At 28.5% G+C, this 16,913-nt stretch overlaps 1 protein-coding gene across 4 annotated transcripts in view; it reads left to right on the top strand.

Annotated features, from left to right (window-relative positions):
* LOC115887168 (neuronal acetylcholine receptor subunit alpha-7-like) overlaps positions 1-16,913 on the top strand; it is an 89,041-nt gene that overhangs the window by 30,689 nt on the left and 41,439 nt on the right. For all 4 annotated transcript variants that reach the window (XM_030906514.1, XM_030906511.1, XM_030906510.1 and 1 more), the window contains exons 3-4: positions 2,336-2,380; positions 14,024-14,133. In XM_030906514.1, coding sequence (XP_030762374.1) covers positions 2,336-2,380; positions 14,024-14,133 — 155 coding nt within the window. The remainder of the gene's footprint in view (positions 1-2,335; positions 2,381-14,023; positions 14,134-16,913) is intronic.

Genomic DNA, 16,913 nt, shown 5'->3' on the forward strand with positions numbered 1-16,913 from the left:
TTTAGTGAGACATAATGTATGTTTATTTTTGTTAAAAATATTCTATTAATTATTCTAAAATAAAAAATGCAGGTCTGTATTTAAAAAAAATAAGTTAGCGTCTGTATCTCACAAATTATCAGCTAATTATAGCTAATAAAGTGGCTATAATGTGCAATTAGTTTTTTGATTTTCTAAAAAGTAACGACAGGTAAAAATAAAATTGATTTAAAAAAAATCCGTTTTTCTCAATCAATTTTCTCATCTTGGTGAACATCCCAAAGCGCAACTTTGTTCTAATTTAACCATGTTCGTATCTTTTACGGTTATATACCGAGATACCAACGCTCGGACCTCGAATTTGTAGCACCCTGTATACATTAACCCAATTATTGTAATCTCGATGCTGAAATATTTCGTGACAAATTCTCCTGAAAAAGGATTTTTCCCGAAAATGTTTTTGCTTACTGGTTTGGAAATTAATTCTCCTTCTAAATGGGAAAATTACTCGAGGACTCACTCAATTATTCAATTAGCATTTTACATTCTTTGACACCTATTTGCGGCTTGAATTTTTATACCTAAATTACCTTTAATTGACCTTATCCGGAAAATTTATCGCCAATAAATTTTGGCTTTTAAGCTTGAGAGTTTTCCACCAGCCGACTAAACCCATAAGATGGATTTTAAATTTTTAATACGCGTATTTTAAGATGATAAATACAAGGTTCTAGGGTAAAATCGCAGTTTAAGCAGTAAAAAGGAACTCTGCTTTATTTATATTAATGGCACAGCATTTTTTCAAGATTTTACTTTATTTCAGCTGTTAGTTTTGAAAGTGGTAACAGTCCAATTTTTAAAAAATGAGTTAATGATAATGTCAGTAACATGTCAGTATAATATAGACACATTCTTTTCATATTTAAAACTATACATTCAATGGAATACAATTTTTTAATAAAATCAACAAAAATCACAAATATATTTTTTTTTGAAAATGGAATGGACTTATTCCTAATAATTATAATTAAAACAATTTTCTTGTTACAATAATTATTGATTATTGCTACTTCAGTGTATACGCTGCTCTAAACTATTATAAGGTAATAAAGATTTGCCGAAAAAAATAACTTCATTTTGTATGAAATGAAAGGAGAAGACTTTGTCTCAACTAAATCTCCAGAAGAGGTAAATTAAACAGGAAAAAATTTGCACGGAAAAACTCTAAACTTGCTTAAAATATGTTTGATGGGGTTTAAAAGGAATGAATCTCAAAATTTGTTATAAAATTAGTATGGAAAAAAAATGCTCCATTTAAAACAATTTTTTTAGTTGGAACACCAACAAACCTCAGCAAAATTAATATGTCAACCACATTATAAAACTTCAAGAGAAAAATATAACGGTATGATAAGTTAATTACCTTATACACCAGTTATTCACCATAAATAATATGATCGAAAAAAAAACGGCGTCAGGGATGGCTTTGAAATGAAGCTCGCTCTCATTTTGTATGTAACATTATATGGGGAATGTCATCGATGGTCATTTACAAGCCAACTGGAAGCCGTTTTTTTTTTCGATCATACGGTACTTTAATATGCCAACTGTAAAAGAAAAAAAGAAAAATAAGTTTATAATATCATTTATTTTATTTAACGATCTTAACAAAGTAATTTTCATTTTTATATTTTTAATATAACTGAATTAATTTTAATAATCTTGGTTATTCGTGTATTTAATTATTTTCAGTTTAATTATTACTTTTTACATAAAAAAATAATTTCAGTAAAGCTAATGTCTATAAAAATATGGACTTAAATATACTCCTGTTTTTATTTCTTGTAATATGTTTATTTTTAACCGGTTAAGTCCATTTGGAGTTAAAAAGATGGTTTATTTTTTGTAAGAATTGTTATTTTGAATAGTATTGTTGTTTTGAATAGTTATTATTTCATAATAAAAACTTTATTCCACTCAAAAAAATTAAGGTTTAGGAATATTTTTAAATTAATTCAAATGCAAAACAATTCAAAAATAACAGCTCATTTGGACAAGAATCACACTTATTTGTCTGGTTGATATAGGAGAAAAATATTTTTATTTTGCCGATATAAAAAAGAAATTACACGAGCAAAACGACAAATAACTTTGATGGAAATTGTCGGAATAGGTTCGATTGCTCGCAATAATTTGGATACGCGCCAAAAACGTAAACTGAAGCTTGTCTGACATGTTATATATGGAGAAATACTAGTTTTGTACTCAAAACATTTGCAAAAATCCTTTTTTGATCGTTGCCTTTCGAAAATAAATATATAAACCGTTTATTTTATTATTTTTTTATTTGTTTTAGGATGAGAAGAATCAGATCCTTACGACAAACGCATGGCTCAACTTGGTAAGTTGTTCATTAATTATTTTTTTATATAATTACTTATTTTTGAAGTGAAACTTCTTTACGCGCTCTGGGAGTAAAAATTCAAGGCCATAACACACGAGCTAGTGGTAACGAAAAGAAAATACGTAAGCCCATAAATACGGGATCCCATTATGCCACACGCCATGCAACGCCACGCTATCCCACGTGTTGCGACGTGGGAGAGAGTGTACACATGAGATTTGGGGCAGACGAATCGCTCATCACACGTGTGATAGCGTGGGTGGCGTGACGTGAGGTGGCGTGTTGCCTAGTGTGTACGCAATAATGAAATTAAATGGAAAAACAAACTTACAGATCTTCATGACGTGGGGTGGCATGGCATGGCATGGCGTGGCGTGGCGTGGCGTGGTGTTGTGTGGCGTGGCGTGGCGTGTAATAAATGGGGTCCCGGCATTAGAAATACGCATTGACACGACGTGTATTTGTGAACAGTCCACGTGTTTATCAAAAATATTAATTTGTGAAAGTGAATCAAATTATTACGTGTAAAAAACTATTTGTTTCACGTAAAAAAATATTTTTTACAAGTCAAAACTATGTTTTTAGTTTATTACTTTTTCAACATTTCAAACTACACTTTTTTAAAAATGTCCTTCAAATCCTTGAAGGATTTTTATAGCTGTTAGTAAGAAGTTTAACAAATATGCGCACATAGTACACACAAGTTTTTTTAATAAACCATTCAGGTTTTTTGTTGATTGAAATATACACTAATGCGAGCATGGACGTTTTTAGTACTATCAAGGATAATAACGTGAAAACCAAACGAAATCGATATTTTTAATCCCTTGGCAAGTTTAGAAAGGATCTAAAGATAATCCTAAAGGGAACATTAAAACGCAAACTCTTCATTATATATTTTTACTCTTTTCTATTGTAGCTCGCCATATAATATATCTACTTCTTCCTTTTATATTACGACCAGGAAAGTTCTTTCAGTTGTCGCGTTTAATTTCAAAAAGTTTTTCAAATCAGAATTTTTAAAAGAAACCGAACTATGTATAAGAAATATTGACATATCTATTAGGGGTGTCCGTTATTTACAAAGTTGATCATTTCTCTCACGACGCCCTCTAAATTTTTAGTTTATTATCTAAAAAAATAACAGACCAATGTAAACCCTTAATATTCACAATAAACCATGCCCCAAAGGCGACTCATTTCCAATTCATTTAAATTACATGGGAATTTACCACTTTTTGCAAATAATTTTTTTTCTCTCGATAGTAGCCATGACAATCACATATTCTTGTACAGAATTGAACTCTCTACAAAAAAGGTCTTATTAAGGTTTATCGAAAAATTGTAAGAGACCTTTTTTGTACAGCGTTCAATTCTGTATAAGAATATGTGATTGTCATGACTGCTAGAGGACAAGACCGAGAGAAAAAAAATATTTGCAAAAAGTGGCAAATTCCCATGTAATTTAAATAGAAAATGAATCGTCTTTCGGGCAAGGTTTATTGTGAATATTAAGAGTTTACAATGGTCTGTTATTTTTTTAGACAATAAACTAAAAATTTAGAGGGCGTCGTGAGAGAAATGATCAACTTTGTAAATAACGGACACTCTAATATCTATATTAAAATCAAACCTAATAAGACTTACTAATCTCTATCAAAATAAAATTATATCCGAAATAAAACAAACATGAACAATATTTTGGCTCGTGAAAATTGTAAATGAGATTTTTATTAACACGTTATATAAAATTAATCTTTGTTTTACATTATATAAAACGGTATCGAAATATCTGTTCCATAAATTGTATTAATTATCGAGAGATATTTAATTAAAGTTCAAATTCATTGATGAAAATATGATATCAAAAATATGCGTTATAACGCTACTTAATATATCGATTTCAATAAAAATTTATATTATATAAAATACATTATTATAAAGTTAATAATTAATTTTTTATAAAATAGTGTGTGTGTTGGAAATTTCTAATTGATTTCAATTAGGTGAACGTTTAATTGAATATAATAAAATTCAGTGAAGTGTGTGTTAGAAACATATAATTTTTCTTTATATAGGGTTGTTCACCACATACGACACGGAGTATTGTAACTAAACGATTAGATTATTACAAATTGTAAGTTTTGGGTTCGTTGAAGGACTATTAGAGCTACAATTTAAAAATATTTTTACAAGATACAGAGTGTCCCAAATAGGTAAAAAATATTATAGTTGTATTTTTTTAAAGAGAACACCCTGTATATTATTCTATTTTTAGATTCTACGATTGAAATAAAGGTAAATTTGATTAAGGTTTATCACACCTAAACCTTACCGTTTTTGAAATATTTTCAATTTTATGAAATTGCAGTAAAAATTTTAAGGCTTTATTTCTCCCAGGGTATCAAACTTTTTAATACCAAATATTTACTGAAGATTATTTATTGATCAGATATCGTGTTGCAATAATAAAAAATTTTACTACCTTATACAGAGTGTCCAAAAATTTATATTAAATAATTACTAGCTTTAAACGGCAATAACTTGTTTAATTTAAATAGAACACCCTATATATTTTACGTGAATCAGATGCACAAAGTAATTGTCTATCAAATTGTATTGTTCCATTTTTTACCCAGCTCTTCAAGTTTTCATAGAAAATGCATTTTCTTATAATTTAGACCTCATTTATCGCTATACCCATGGAATATTGACATTTTAGCTTATTTTTAAAGATATAACAAATTTTCAAAGGGTACAGATACTAATATTGTCGATATATCTAGTTCGCTTATTTAATTAAAAAATAAAAAAACTGTTTAAATATTTTTTGTTAAAGAGGACCAATTAATATGATCCCAGTATTCAAACTACATTATTTGACTGTTTACGTTGTAGTACTAAAAAACTGAATTTTGTGTGTGTATTAGACAGTGTGGTAAAAAGCAACACCTTATAGATTTTACTTCATTTATTAACGAATGCTTATTTATAAAAACACATACATTCATTTTTATAACTTATTATTATATTGATTTCTGAGCCAAATCCACATTTACTTAGAATAATTTTTTAATTAAAACAATTTATAAGTATGTAATTAACTAATTTTTGGTGTTTTTGGTAGGAAATAATGATGGTATATTTAATTGGTATACTCTTTTATAAATATTTAAATAGTTTATTTCGTATGCCAATGGGCTTGCAATATTTACCACCTGTACATTTTGTACATATTATGGTGCTATAAAAAAATCTGTAATGTCAATATTCCATGGGTATAGTGATAAATGAGGCCTAAATTATAAAAATGCATTTTCTACCAAAATTGAAGAGATGGGTAAAAATGGTATAATAAAATTTGATAGACAATTACATTGTGCATCTGATTTACGTAAAATATATAGGGTGTTCCATTTAAATTAAACAAGTTATTGCCGTTTAAAGCTAGTAATTATTTAATATAAATTTTTGGACACTCTGTATAAGGTAGTAAAATTTTTATTATTGCAACACGATATCTGATCAATAAATAATCTTCAGTAAATATTTGGTATTAAAAAGTTTGATACCCTGGGAGAAATAAAGCCTTAAAATTTTTACTGCAATTTCATAAAATTGAAAATATTTCAAAAACGGTAAGGTTTAAGTGTGATAAACCTTAATTAAATTTACCTTTATTTCAATCGTAGAATCCAAAAATAGAATAATATACAGGGTGTTCCATTTAAAAAAATATAACTATAATATTTTTTACTTATTTGGGACAATACTCTGTATCTTGTAAAAATATTTTTAGATTGTAGCTCTAATTGACCTTCAACGAACCCAAAACTTACAATTTGTGAAAATCTAATCGTTTAGCTACAATACTCCGTGTCGTATGTGGTGAACAACCCTGTATAGAAATAATAACTATCAATTATTAGTTTTTTTTTCTATTATTCCCATTTAAAGGCAAATTTATTGCTTTAAAATGATTTTTCTCCATTAATATTGAAAATGTTTACTTTCTAGAAAATGCAAAATTGTGATATTTAAACAGCTCATTGAAATTTGTTTTCTCTCTTTATCAAACCAAGTTTTCATCTTTTAATTTAATAATCTTCTGACTTCAGTAATTGCTTTTTAATTAGATTTTTTTCAGATTTTCTGTGAAAGAAATCTTATTTTATTTTGCATCAGTTCAAAATAACTATATTATGCTGCGTATATATTCTTGTGAGCTTCTCTCTAAAAATGGAAAACAAAGTTTTTGGCTAAGTAGGGTGCACATTTGTTTGCGGCAACCCATAAATTCAACCAACTCCATGTTGGTGTTGTTTTTGTCTAAAGGCGGACCTATTTCATTATTAACTGGTGCATTAAAATTATTTTCTAGAACGTCGCTGGAACGATGTTTTAAAGAAGATAAAGTGGTGTAAAACAAAGTGTAATTTGTTGTTAAAAGCAGCGGGGGAAGAAATTCGATGCTCATTTTACTTTGCCTCTCTTTTTTTAATTCAAATAAGTGTTCTTTCAATAACAACCCTTGTTTATTTCTATTTGTATGGAATAGATTGGTTTTCAATTCTTCTTCGGGGTTTAACACACAGATCAACATAGACATCTAAACGAAATTGAAGTAAAAATCAATAGGCGGGATTAATATAGGAAGTCTGCCCCCTCGGCTCGCACTCAGGGGATCGATTTGGTCTCGAATCAAAATAATTCACCTAAATTTTTAGCTCTTTAACTCGAACGGTTTTCGAGACTTTCAAAAAAACTTTTTTTTAAATTTTATTTCTATTTTTATAGTAAAATTCGAAATTAATTAATGATGATTTTTTTGCTAATTCTTAGAAGTCTGAGATATGAAAAAATAATATGATCATGATTCTTAAACGAAAAGCCGATTTTTAGCGGAGGAAAGAAAATTAAAATCTTTATTTTTTTAACCTTTGTGAAATATGCCACTCACTAAAAATTGTCAGAAAATGTCTTTTATACTTCTTTACACTCAGGAATTTTTTAGAATTTTTTGAAGTGGTGGAACAATATGAAAAAAATTAAAAACTAATTTTTTTCCTTGGACTCATTTTGTTATAATAATCTTTATGTTTATTTCTAGCAAGGATGTATTTTTAATGAAAAAATATTTTCTACTCACTTTTTTAAACTGAACAAAAATATAAGTTAGTTAAAACAGAAGATTTTAGAAAAAAAAATAAGTTTTTAATTTTTTTCATATTGTTCCACCACTACAAAAAATTCTAAAAAATTCCTGAGTGTAAAAAACTATAAAAGACATTTTCTGACGATTTTTAGTGAGTGGAATATTTCACAAAGGTTAAAAAAATGAAGATTTTAATTTTTTTTCCTCCGCTAAAAATCGGCTTTTCGTTTATGAATCATGATAATATTATTTTTTCATGTCTTAGATTTCTAAAAATTAGAAAAAAAATAATCATTAATTAATTTGGAATTTTACTGTAAAAATAAAAATAAAATATGTATGTATGTATGGAAAAAATCGAAATATTGCCCATTTTTTTAGGCTCTTAGAAAAATATTTTTCATGGTCATAAAATTCGGAAAATTTATGTAAATTTAGGACTTTTACACATATAAAATTTTGCTTAAATGTTTGATTGTTAATCTGTGCATTCAGTTAGTTAATACTATTAATTTTTGTTGAGTTCCAATAATTATTTTAAGGGAAAATATTAAAACAATAATTTTATTATTTTTATATTACACCACAATGCATAAATTCGTGGAACTCAATCGCAGCTTTGTTTCTCATTAAGCAACGATCCATTTCATAACTATTCGGCGCTTGAAAATAGTTTTTCCTGTAAATTTCTCGTGCACTCCAGCTGCAACAAAGACAAACGGCTGCACAGCAAAATGCAAATGAGTTTTGGAATGAGCTACACAAGTAGTTGCCTTGTTGTTTGTTACAATGTTTTTTATCTCTATTTTTACTTACGAGTTTTAGCGTATAAGTGAGTAATTACTTCATTTGTTTTTCCAATATTATGCTTTTCTGACTGAAACGCCTTTATTTTGAAATTGAGGGCTCATTAAAGGCTCTTTACAAAGTTGAATATCCTTAAAATCACCTCGACGATCTCCTAATACTTGGTAATACAATTCGAGTTTGTGTCACTTTCATTTTACTCTTAAAATCGTATTATAAATTATATAAATTTATAATATGATTAATAATATACAGGGTGGTCCGAACTGTATTCCGGAAACTTCGGCAGCATTATTCTGCTGATAAAAATAATATACTAAATAAACTAAAAATAGTTTAATAGCCATTTTCTTCAGGGGAGACATGGCAAAAAAGATACAAACATTTTTTGTATTATTGAATTAAAATGATTTCGGTTATTCTATTTTTGAACCTAAAAGATCGAGAATATTGAACAATCAAAACGTAAGAGATAAAACTGGAGTCATCGTAGATAATAAGTACGGTTATAATTGGCCGGGCAACAATACGGATCTAAAAGCATAATAGTTCGCGCTGTATACCTAAAGTTATACAAGTTAAATATAATTTATTGTGTTAAAATCTCATCGAGCTGAACAAGGAGCCTAGCTAGCTGGCGTGGCGCAAAATTGTCAGAAACAGGCGGTGCTGGCTTTATTCCTGGCTCCACTTTTCGCAAAGTTCAAATAAAGAAAGACGGATGACAGAATGAATAGTTTTTGGAATCGGTTCGCCATCGCAGAAATGATCATAAAGTTTCCGTTGAAATTCGACTGGGAAATCGATACGTTGCGTGGTAAGCCCTATATTAATAGCTGGCGATCGAGAATTTGCAGAATTTCATATCAGATAATTACAATTTTCCAGATGATTGGGAAAATGGCAACAATTTTGTTTTGAGGGTGAAAGTGAATTAGTTATTAATGTCTGTTGAAGTACATACAAATCTTTTTATTCGTCATATATATACATAAAATTTTGAACAAATACTGTAATTTTCAAAGTTTTGCCTTCACTTTTACTATCATCATCATAAATCGTTTCACAAAAATGGTTAAAAATCCAGTTTTTCCCAAAATGAAAGCCCTTAAAAATTTTCAGCTTAATATATTTTAAATATACATAAAATTTCCTACAAATACTTTGATTTTCAAAATTTTACCTTCACTTTTACTATTTTTCTAAGATCTCTGAAAATATATCAAAAATAGACATCATCATAAATTATTTCAAAACAAAGGTTTGAAAAATGAAGTTTTTAATAAAATTAAAGCCCTTAAAGATTTTCAGCTTAATATATTTTAAATCCACATAAAATTTCCTACAAATGTTTTAATTTTCAAAATTTTACCTTCATTTTTACTATTTCTCTAAGATCTCTGAAAATATGGCAAAAATGGCCATCATCATAAATCATTTCAAAACAAGGGTTTGAAAAATCCAGTTTTCCCAAAATCAAAGCACTTAAAAATTTTCAGCTTAATATATTTTAAATCTACATAAAATTTCCTACAAATACTGTAATTTTCATAATTTTGCCTTCACTTTTACTATTTTTCTAAGATCTCTGAAGATACATATGTCAAAAATAGTCATCATCATAAATTATTTCAAAACAAAGGTTTGAAAAATGAAGTTTTTTCCAAAATCAAAGCGCTTAAAAATTTTCAGCTTAATATATTTTGAATCTACTTAAAATTTGCTACAAATACTGGAATTTTCAAAATTTTACCTTCACTTTTACTATTTTTCTAAGATCTTTGAAAATATGTAAAAAATGACCAGCATAATAAATCATTTCAAAGCAAGCGTTGTAAAAATCAAGTTTTTAACAAAATCAAAATTCTGAAAAATGTTCAGCTTAATATATTTTAAATCTACGTAAAATTTCCTACAAATACTGTAATTTTCAAAATTTTACCTTCACTTTTACTATTTCTCTAAGATCTTTGAAGATATGTAAAAAATGACCAACATAATAAATCATTTCATAACAAGGGCTGTAAAAATCAAGTTTTTAACAAAATCAAAGCTCTTAAAAATTTTCAGCTTAATATATTCTAAATCTACATAAAATTTCCTACAAATACTGTAATTTTCAAAATTTTACCTTCACTTTTACTATTTTTCTAAGATCTTTGAAAATATGTCAAAAATGACCAACATAATAAATCATTTCCTAACAAGGGCTGTAAAAATCAAGTTTTTAACAAAATCAAAGCTCTTAAAAATTTTCAGCTTAATATATTCTAAATCTACATAAAATTTCCTACAAATACTGTAATTTTCAAAATTTTACCTTCACTTTTACTATTTTTCTAAGATCTTTGAAAATATGTCAAAAATGACTAACATAATAAATCATTTCAAAACTAGGGTTGAATATTTTTTATAATATCAAAGCAGTTAAACCTTTTAAGCCTAATAAATTTTAAAAGTACATAAAATTTATTATATTTTTATTATACCGTATGATCAGAAAAATTGCGGCGTCCAGTTGGCTTGGAGATGACGATCCCCATATAATTTTACATATAAAATTGACAGGGATTTTTATTTCATAGCCATCGCTATTATTAATATTTAAAAAAAGTGTTCAATTATTTGATTTTGAATTAACTGCAAACTGATGTTTCGGAGTGCGAATTTAGAACAAAGGGAGCCCGTTGCCATGTATAAACGTCAATATGATTTTCACTCTATCAAATCACTGCAACTATTATGTTCGTGTTGAAAATATTCAGCCATTAAATGCTTGACGCTGTGACAGGGCGATATAAATACTGTTAAAAATTGATACGCATTTGGCAAACTGCGCGACATAACACTTCATACTTTTATTATCATGTAGAATAGGGTGTTATAAAATAGTGATTTAAATCATTATTAAATCATCATTTAAATCATGATTTAAATCATTTGATTTAAATCATGCTAACCCTGATATTAAGGGTTCTACAACCCAAAATTTTTGTTTTTAAATGTACTTTCAACACCATTAAAAAAAATATAAAATATTTTGAAACACCCCAATGTAGAAATTTATTAATTGCAAAACGCCAATAAAAGCCTCTGTGAAACGCGCCCCATTGTTCCACTCCGACGCGATTCGATCTTTGAAAAATTGTAAAATGAAAAGCTGTTTTCGAATGACTGGAGTAAAAAAGTGTTAATGCCCATAATTCCGCCAATCGTAAAGGTCACACCGGACAAGGTCGTTCATTCAAGCTTTTTTTCGAAAAAATTCTAATTAAGGACGTTCGAAAAGCATTTATTCGGAAATTTCAATAAACCCTTTGATTTATACTCTCTGCACTTTCAACTGCATTCATTGTCAAGTTCTATGTCAGGGGTCTTTACCGAGAGCCCGTTTTTTTTTGAACAAATTAATTCCGAAGGTATTTAATTTTGAAAATACGACTATTTGACGTGCTAAACAGATTTAATTTGTAATGAGCTTAGTTTTTTTCGATTAAATCACAATTTTGCATGCTACGATAGATACAGGGTGAGTCATAAATAAGTGCAAGTATTTTCAGGGCTGGTAGATCTCGATAAAAGAAACATATTTTCTCTTTACCGTTTTTCAATCCAAAATAACCGAGATATTTTACTTTGAAAATTTCAAAAAAATCCGCTGGATCTTTTCTGGGTTTTCTTTCTTGTAAATTTAATCTACTGCCTATGTTGGCATATTATGAAGATATTAAGTTTTTTAACTAAAAATTAAAAATAAATTGTGTGTGCACGTGTGAAGTGAAACTTCTTACTAACAGCTATTAAGCTGAAGGGATTGGAGGATACATATTTTTTTATGAATGCTTTTTATACACTTCAAAAAAATTAGAGTTACCTTTATAATTGTATAATGTTTTTTTTTCAAACAATAATTCTATCACCCGGCCGGATAGACCTGGCAGGTGTAGCCATTAAACCAAAATACTACTACATCTATACAGGATGTCCTAGAAATAAGTGCAAGTATATTAACTGGTAGTATAGTTCAACCCCAGAAACACGCCTATGAGGTTTTTTTTGCGAAAAAAAAAATTTTGAAAATTCGGAATTTTTTGAAAATTTTTTTGGAAATTTTTTTAGTTTTTATTTAAAAAAAAATATATTTTTTTTTTCTTTTATCCTTTGACATTGTAAACATTTATAAATGTTTATTTTAAACAATAAGTCTGACAATGTTATTTGTATAATGTTTTGTATTCGCTTTTGTTTGTTTGTTTGTTTACCTTGTTTGTTTACTTTGTTTGTTTAGTTTACCTTTGTCTACAAATTGTAAAATTTTTTGACAGTAAAGGCATTTATTTATTTACTAGCGTGTAAACCCGCGACTTCGTTCGCGTCGAATTAATCATTTGTAATGGTGATGATAAAGCAAAGCAAGAATTTCCATTAACATACAAACTGGATAAAATTTTCTCACATTTATGTCAGCATGAGAAAAAACAATATGGCGATATTATTATATAACTTGGTAATATTTGAGAGGTAGTTTCATCTCGTTGGAATTTGACTTTCGAAAAATCCGTTTGCCAAAAATAGTCTTTTTACGTCAAGCAGTTTAAGCAGAATCGTGGTTAATCAATTACCCAACTTTTTGGAACACCATGTATGATTTTTTAAAAAATTTCAAAATATGTAAAAAACAAAATAAATTATGCGTGTCCAAGCGTTTTCCCGAAAGACTAACCATTTTTTAAATGACAAAGATTGTAATATTGGAGGGGCGTTTTAACCCTCTTGGAATTTGAGATTCGAGAAACCCCTCCTTATCGAACCTCTACACCCCACAGTCAAACCGTTTGCCAAAAATCAGCTTTAAACGTCAAGCAGTTTAAGCAGAATAATTATGATTACTCAGTGGTCATATTTTATGAAACACCCTGTATAATTTTTTAAAAAATCTTAAAACATGTAAAACAACAAAACAAAATATACGCATTTAAGAGTTTTTCCGAAAAACTCACCGGTTTTTCAATAAACAATATTCGAATATTTGAGGGGTGGTTTCACCCCCTTAGAATTCGAGTTTCGATAAATCCCTTCTTATCGAATCTCTACACCCTAAAGTCAATCCGTTTTCCAAAAATCAGCTTTTTACGTGAAAAGCTTTAAGCAGGATCGTGATTAATCAATGACTATATTTTTCGAAACACCCTGTATACATCTTTAAAAAATCTTAAAATATGTAAAAAAACGAAATAAAATATACGTGTGAAACTTTACCGTTTTTTAAATAAAAAATATTGTAATATTTGAGGGGTGGTTTTACCCCCTTGGAACTGGAATTTCGAAAATCCCTTCTTATCGAACCTCTAGAATAAATCTGTATGCCAAAATTGAGCTTCTTACGTTGAGTGGTTTGACCAGGATCGTGATTAATCAGTATGTCAGTCACTTAAGGATTTTATATATTAGTATACCAGTGTTGCCGCAAGTATATTTTTCATCGGGGTAGATCTAGCCCAATCTACTTCCAACGCGCGTAAAAAGTTAAATTCAAAAAATTCAAAAGTTTTTTCAAAAAATTCCAAATTCACAAAAAAAATATTTGCACTTATTTAAGACTCACCCTGTAGATTGTAATGTTCAGCTTTATTCGTCAAAGTGCATAATTTTAAGACAGCGTTATTTCCTTATTGCAGGAATGGACGGATTACAACCTTCGCTGGAACGAAACCGAATATGGCGGCGTGAAGGATTTAAGGATAACACCTAATAAACTATGGAAACCTGATGTCCTTATGTATAACAGGTAACAAGTATAGTTTTGAACCCGCTTTATCTTTTGATAACCTCTAGTAACATTTACATAGAATTTTAGGTACATCGCAGTAATTTAAGGGCATGCTGTTAAGTCGTTGTTTTCCCTATTCAACCTGATGAAAATTCTATTATCTAGGCTTTTCAAATAAATTATCAATAAAGAAATTTAAAACGAAGTTTTCTTTTTTTTTTGTTTGACATGAAAAAAAAATTATTTGTGGTAATTGTATAAAACATTACTGGTAAAAAAAGAAAATTTCTATACAAAAATAGATGTTGTTGTTTTGTTATGTTTGTGGTGTTTTGTTAAATGTTTTGGTTCACTAAATACTAGTTTTGGCATTGGAGACCACGAAAAGTGGTGCGGTATTTGCAATGTAACTAAGCTTAATCATCTTCATGAACGAATGAGTTGTATTGTTGCCTATATTCTTGCAATATCCAGTAGATCCTACCATTTATACCCTGTAGTATTTGAAGAAAAAAATCGTTTTTTAGATGTTTGATTCTAATAGATCATTTCACTCTATTTCGATTATGTTTTTATCTCAACCATGTGAATCTTATAGATTTTTAGTACAACTATTCTTAAATTGGTGACAAATAATTTCGGAATAACGGCGATCCTTATACAGGGTGGTTCGAAGTGTATTCCGGAAACTTCAAAAGCATATTCTGCAGATAAAAATAAGTAAAAAAGTTCGTATAAATGTAATAATGTCCTAAAATGCTTAGTTTTGGAGATACAGGGTGTAGAAGTTTCATTTTTATTTCGATTTTTTTCAAATAATTTCTGAAGTATAGAAAATTGATGTCTGGGAATTTTTTGACGTGAAAAATTTAATTTTGATGTTAATATGACTCCTATTTGCAGGGGGCTCCACCTACATGTGTTTTAATTGTTTTGAAGAATAATAACTTTTTGTCCGTACCTGTATAAATCTACTCAGTGAAAAAATATACAATTCCGTGACTTTTTACGTAAAAAATATCTCATGGTAAAACTCGCTACGAGCAACCGTTTTTAAGATATTTAGAATGGAAAGAGTCAATACATGCCATTAGTAAACATGTTAAATTTATGTCACTGATGACAGGTATTGATAATTCCGATTCCAAATATCTGGAGAACCATTACTCGTTGCGACTTTTACCAAGAGACTTTTTTTATGTAGAAAACGTCGTAAATGAATATTTTTTACTCACTAGTTTTATACAGGTACAGACGAAAAGTTATTACTCTTCAAACCAGTTAAAAAATATGTAGGTAGCGCCCTCTACAAGTAGGAGCCAAAATGATATCAAAATCAAATTTATCATATCAAAAAACCCCCAGACACCAATTTTCATCGAAATATTGACGTTACTTCAGAAATTATTTGAAAAAATCGTAATAAAAATGAAACTTCTACACCCTGTATCTCCGAAACTAAGAACTTTTTTACTTATTTTTAACTGCAGAATATGCTGCCGAAGTTTCCGGAATACAGTTCGGACCACCCTGTATATCACTTTAAATTTAAGACGGACATAATAAAAAAAATAGTGACAAGGTTTTCGGAAGAAAAATGGTTCAAATTTTATATTTCTTAACTATTTTCTAAAAGAGATGAAACCAAAATTGGCGGTTTGACTGTTTGACATATTTTCACAAAAGATTAGACTGTTACATTATTCTCTTTTTATCAAGGGGCACCACAATAGAATAACCGTTTTATGAATCTGTTAACAATAGGTCATAGCAAGATTCAAATGATTTTTTATGTTTGTGTCATATAATCGGCGTTATTTTTTATTCTATGTAGATTTTGTATATGAAAGAAGAACGTTTTTTTTTATTTAAAATATTCTCAGTTTTGGGGTAAAAATATATTTTTCAATTATAGAGAAGATTTTAATATTTAAACCAAATAACTAATTTTATTCTTAATTCGATGTAACAAAAGTTTTACAAATAAAACAAGCTATCTCTATTTTACGAACTAGTTTATCTTGCAAACTTGGGAGGAGCTTTTATTTCATCAATTTGTTTTCAAACTACTAATCAGTATCTATTACAAAATCCAGGGCTTTTCGCTTTAATGGAACTGTAAACTTTAAGAAGGAATAGGAAGAAGGATCCTTTTCTTATTTGATTTGCTCACTTTACCTCGATATATGCTTCCTGTATACTTTTTAATGTTCTACACGCCCTGAATACTGATTACACTCCATTTTCGTTTGATCATATGTTTACGCTTTTCAAAAATATACAAAAAGGACTTAAACGTGACTAATACTAAACTTTTTTCATCTTTATGATTTTTTTTAATCTCTTGTAGCAATTTTAAAGTGATTGATTCATGGAAGCGTAGCATTTCCATAGAGAAACACTTCAAATGTCAATAAAATCAATCAAGTGCCTGAAAGGTCTCTTAGACATAAATTAACGAAATTGAATGTAACTTTCTTCCAAAAACTTGTCACCATCCATCAGGGACTTAAATCCGAAATTAATTTATCATTCTAATATAAAATATTGATGGCGAATATTAAGAAAACTCTTTTCTTCGACATTAAAAGGAGTAAGTAAATTATGATTCGAATTTCGATTAGACTTTTTAAGCTTTTTTTTATTTATTTTTTATAGTTTATATTTTACGCCAAAGAATTTTCTATTATTTCTGTAAAGCATAGAAACAGTATTGAAGAAAATTTGATTAAACGTTTAAATGTTCAAAGGTGGGAAGATTCCTCACGTAAAAATAGGATTTATTTTTCATATCAATA

The sequence above is a fragment of the Sitophilus oryzae genome, unplaced genomic scaffold (assembly GCF_002938485.1).
Source record: "Sitophilus oryzae breed Bouriz unplaced genomic scaffold, Soryzae_2.0 scaffold_552_pilon_pilon, whole genome shotgun sequence".
NCBI lineage: Eukaryota > Metazoa > Arthropoda > Insecta > Coleoptera > Curculionidae > Sitophilus > Sitophilus oryzae.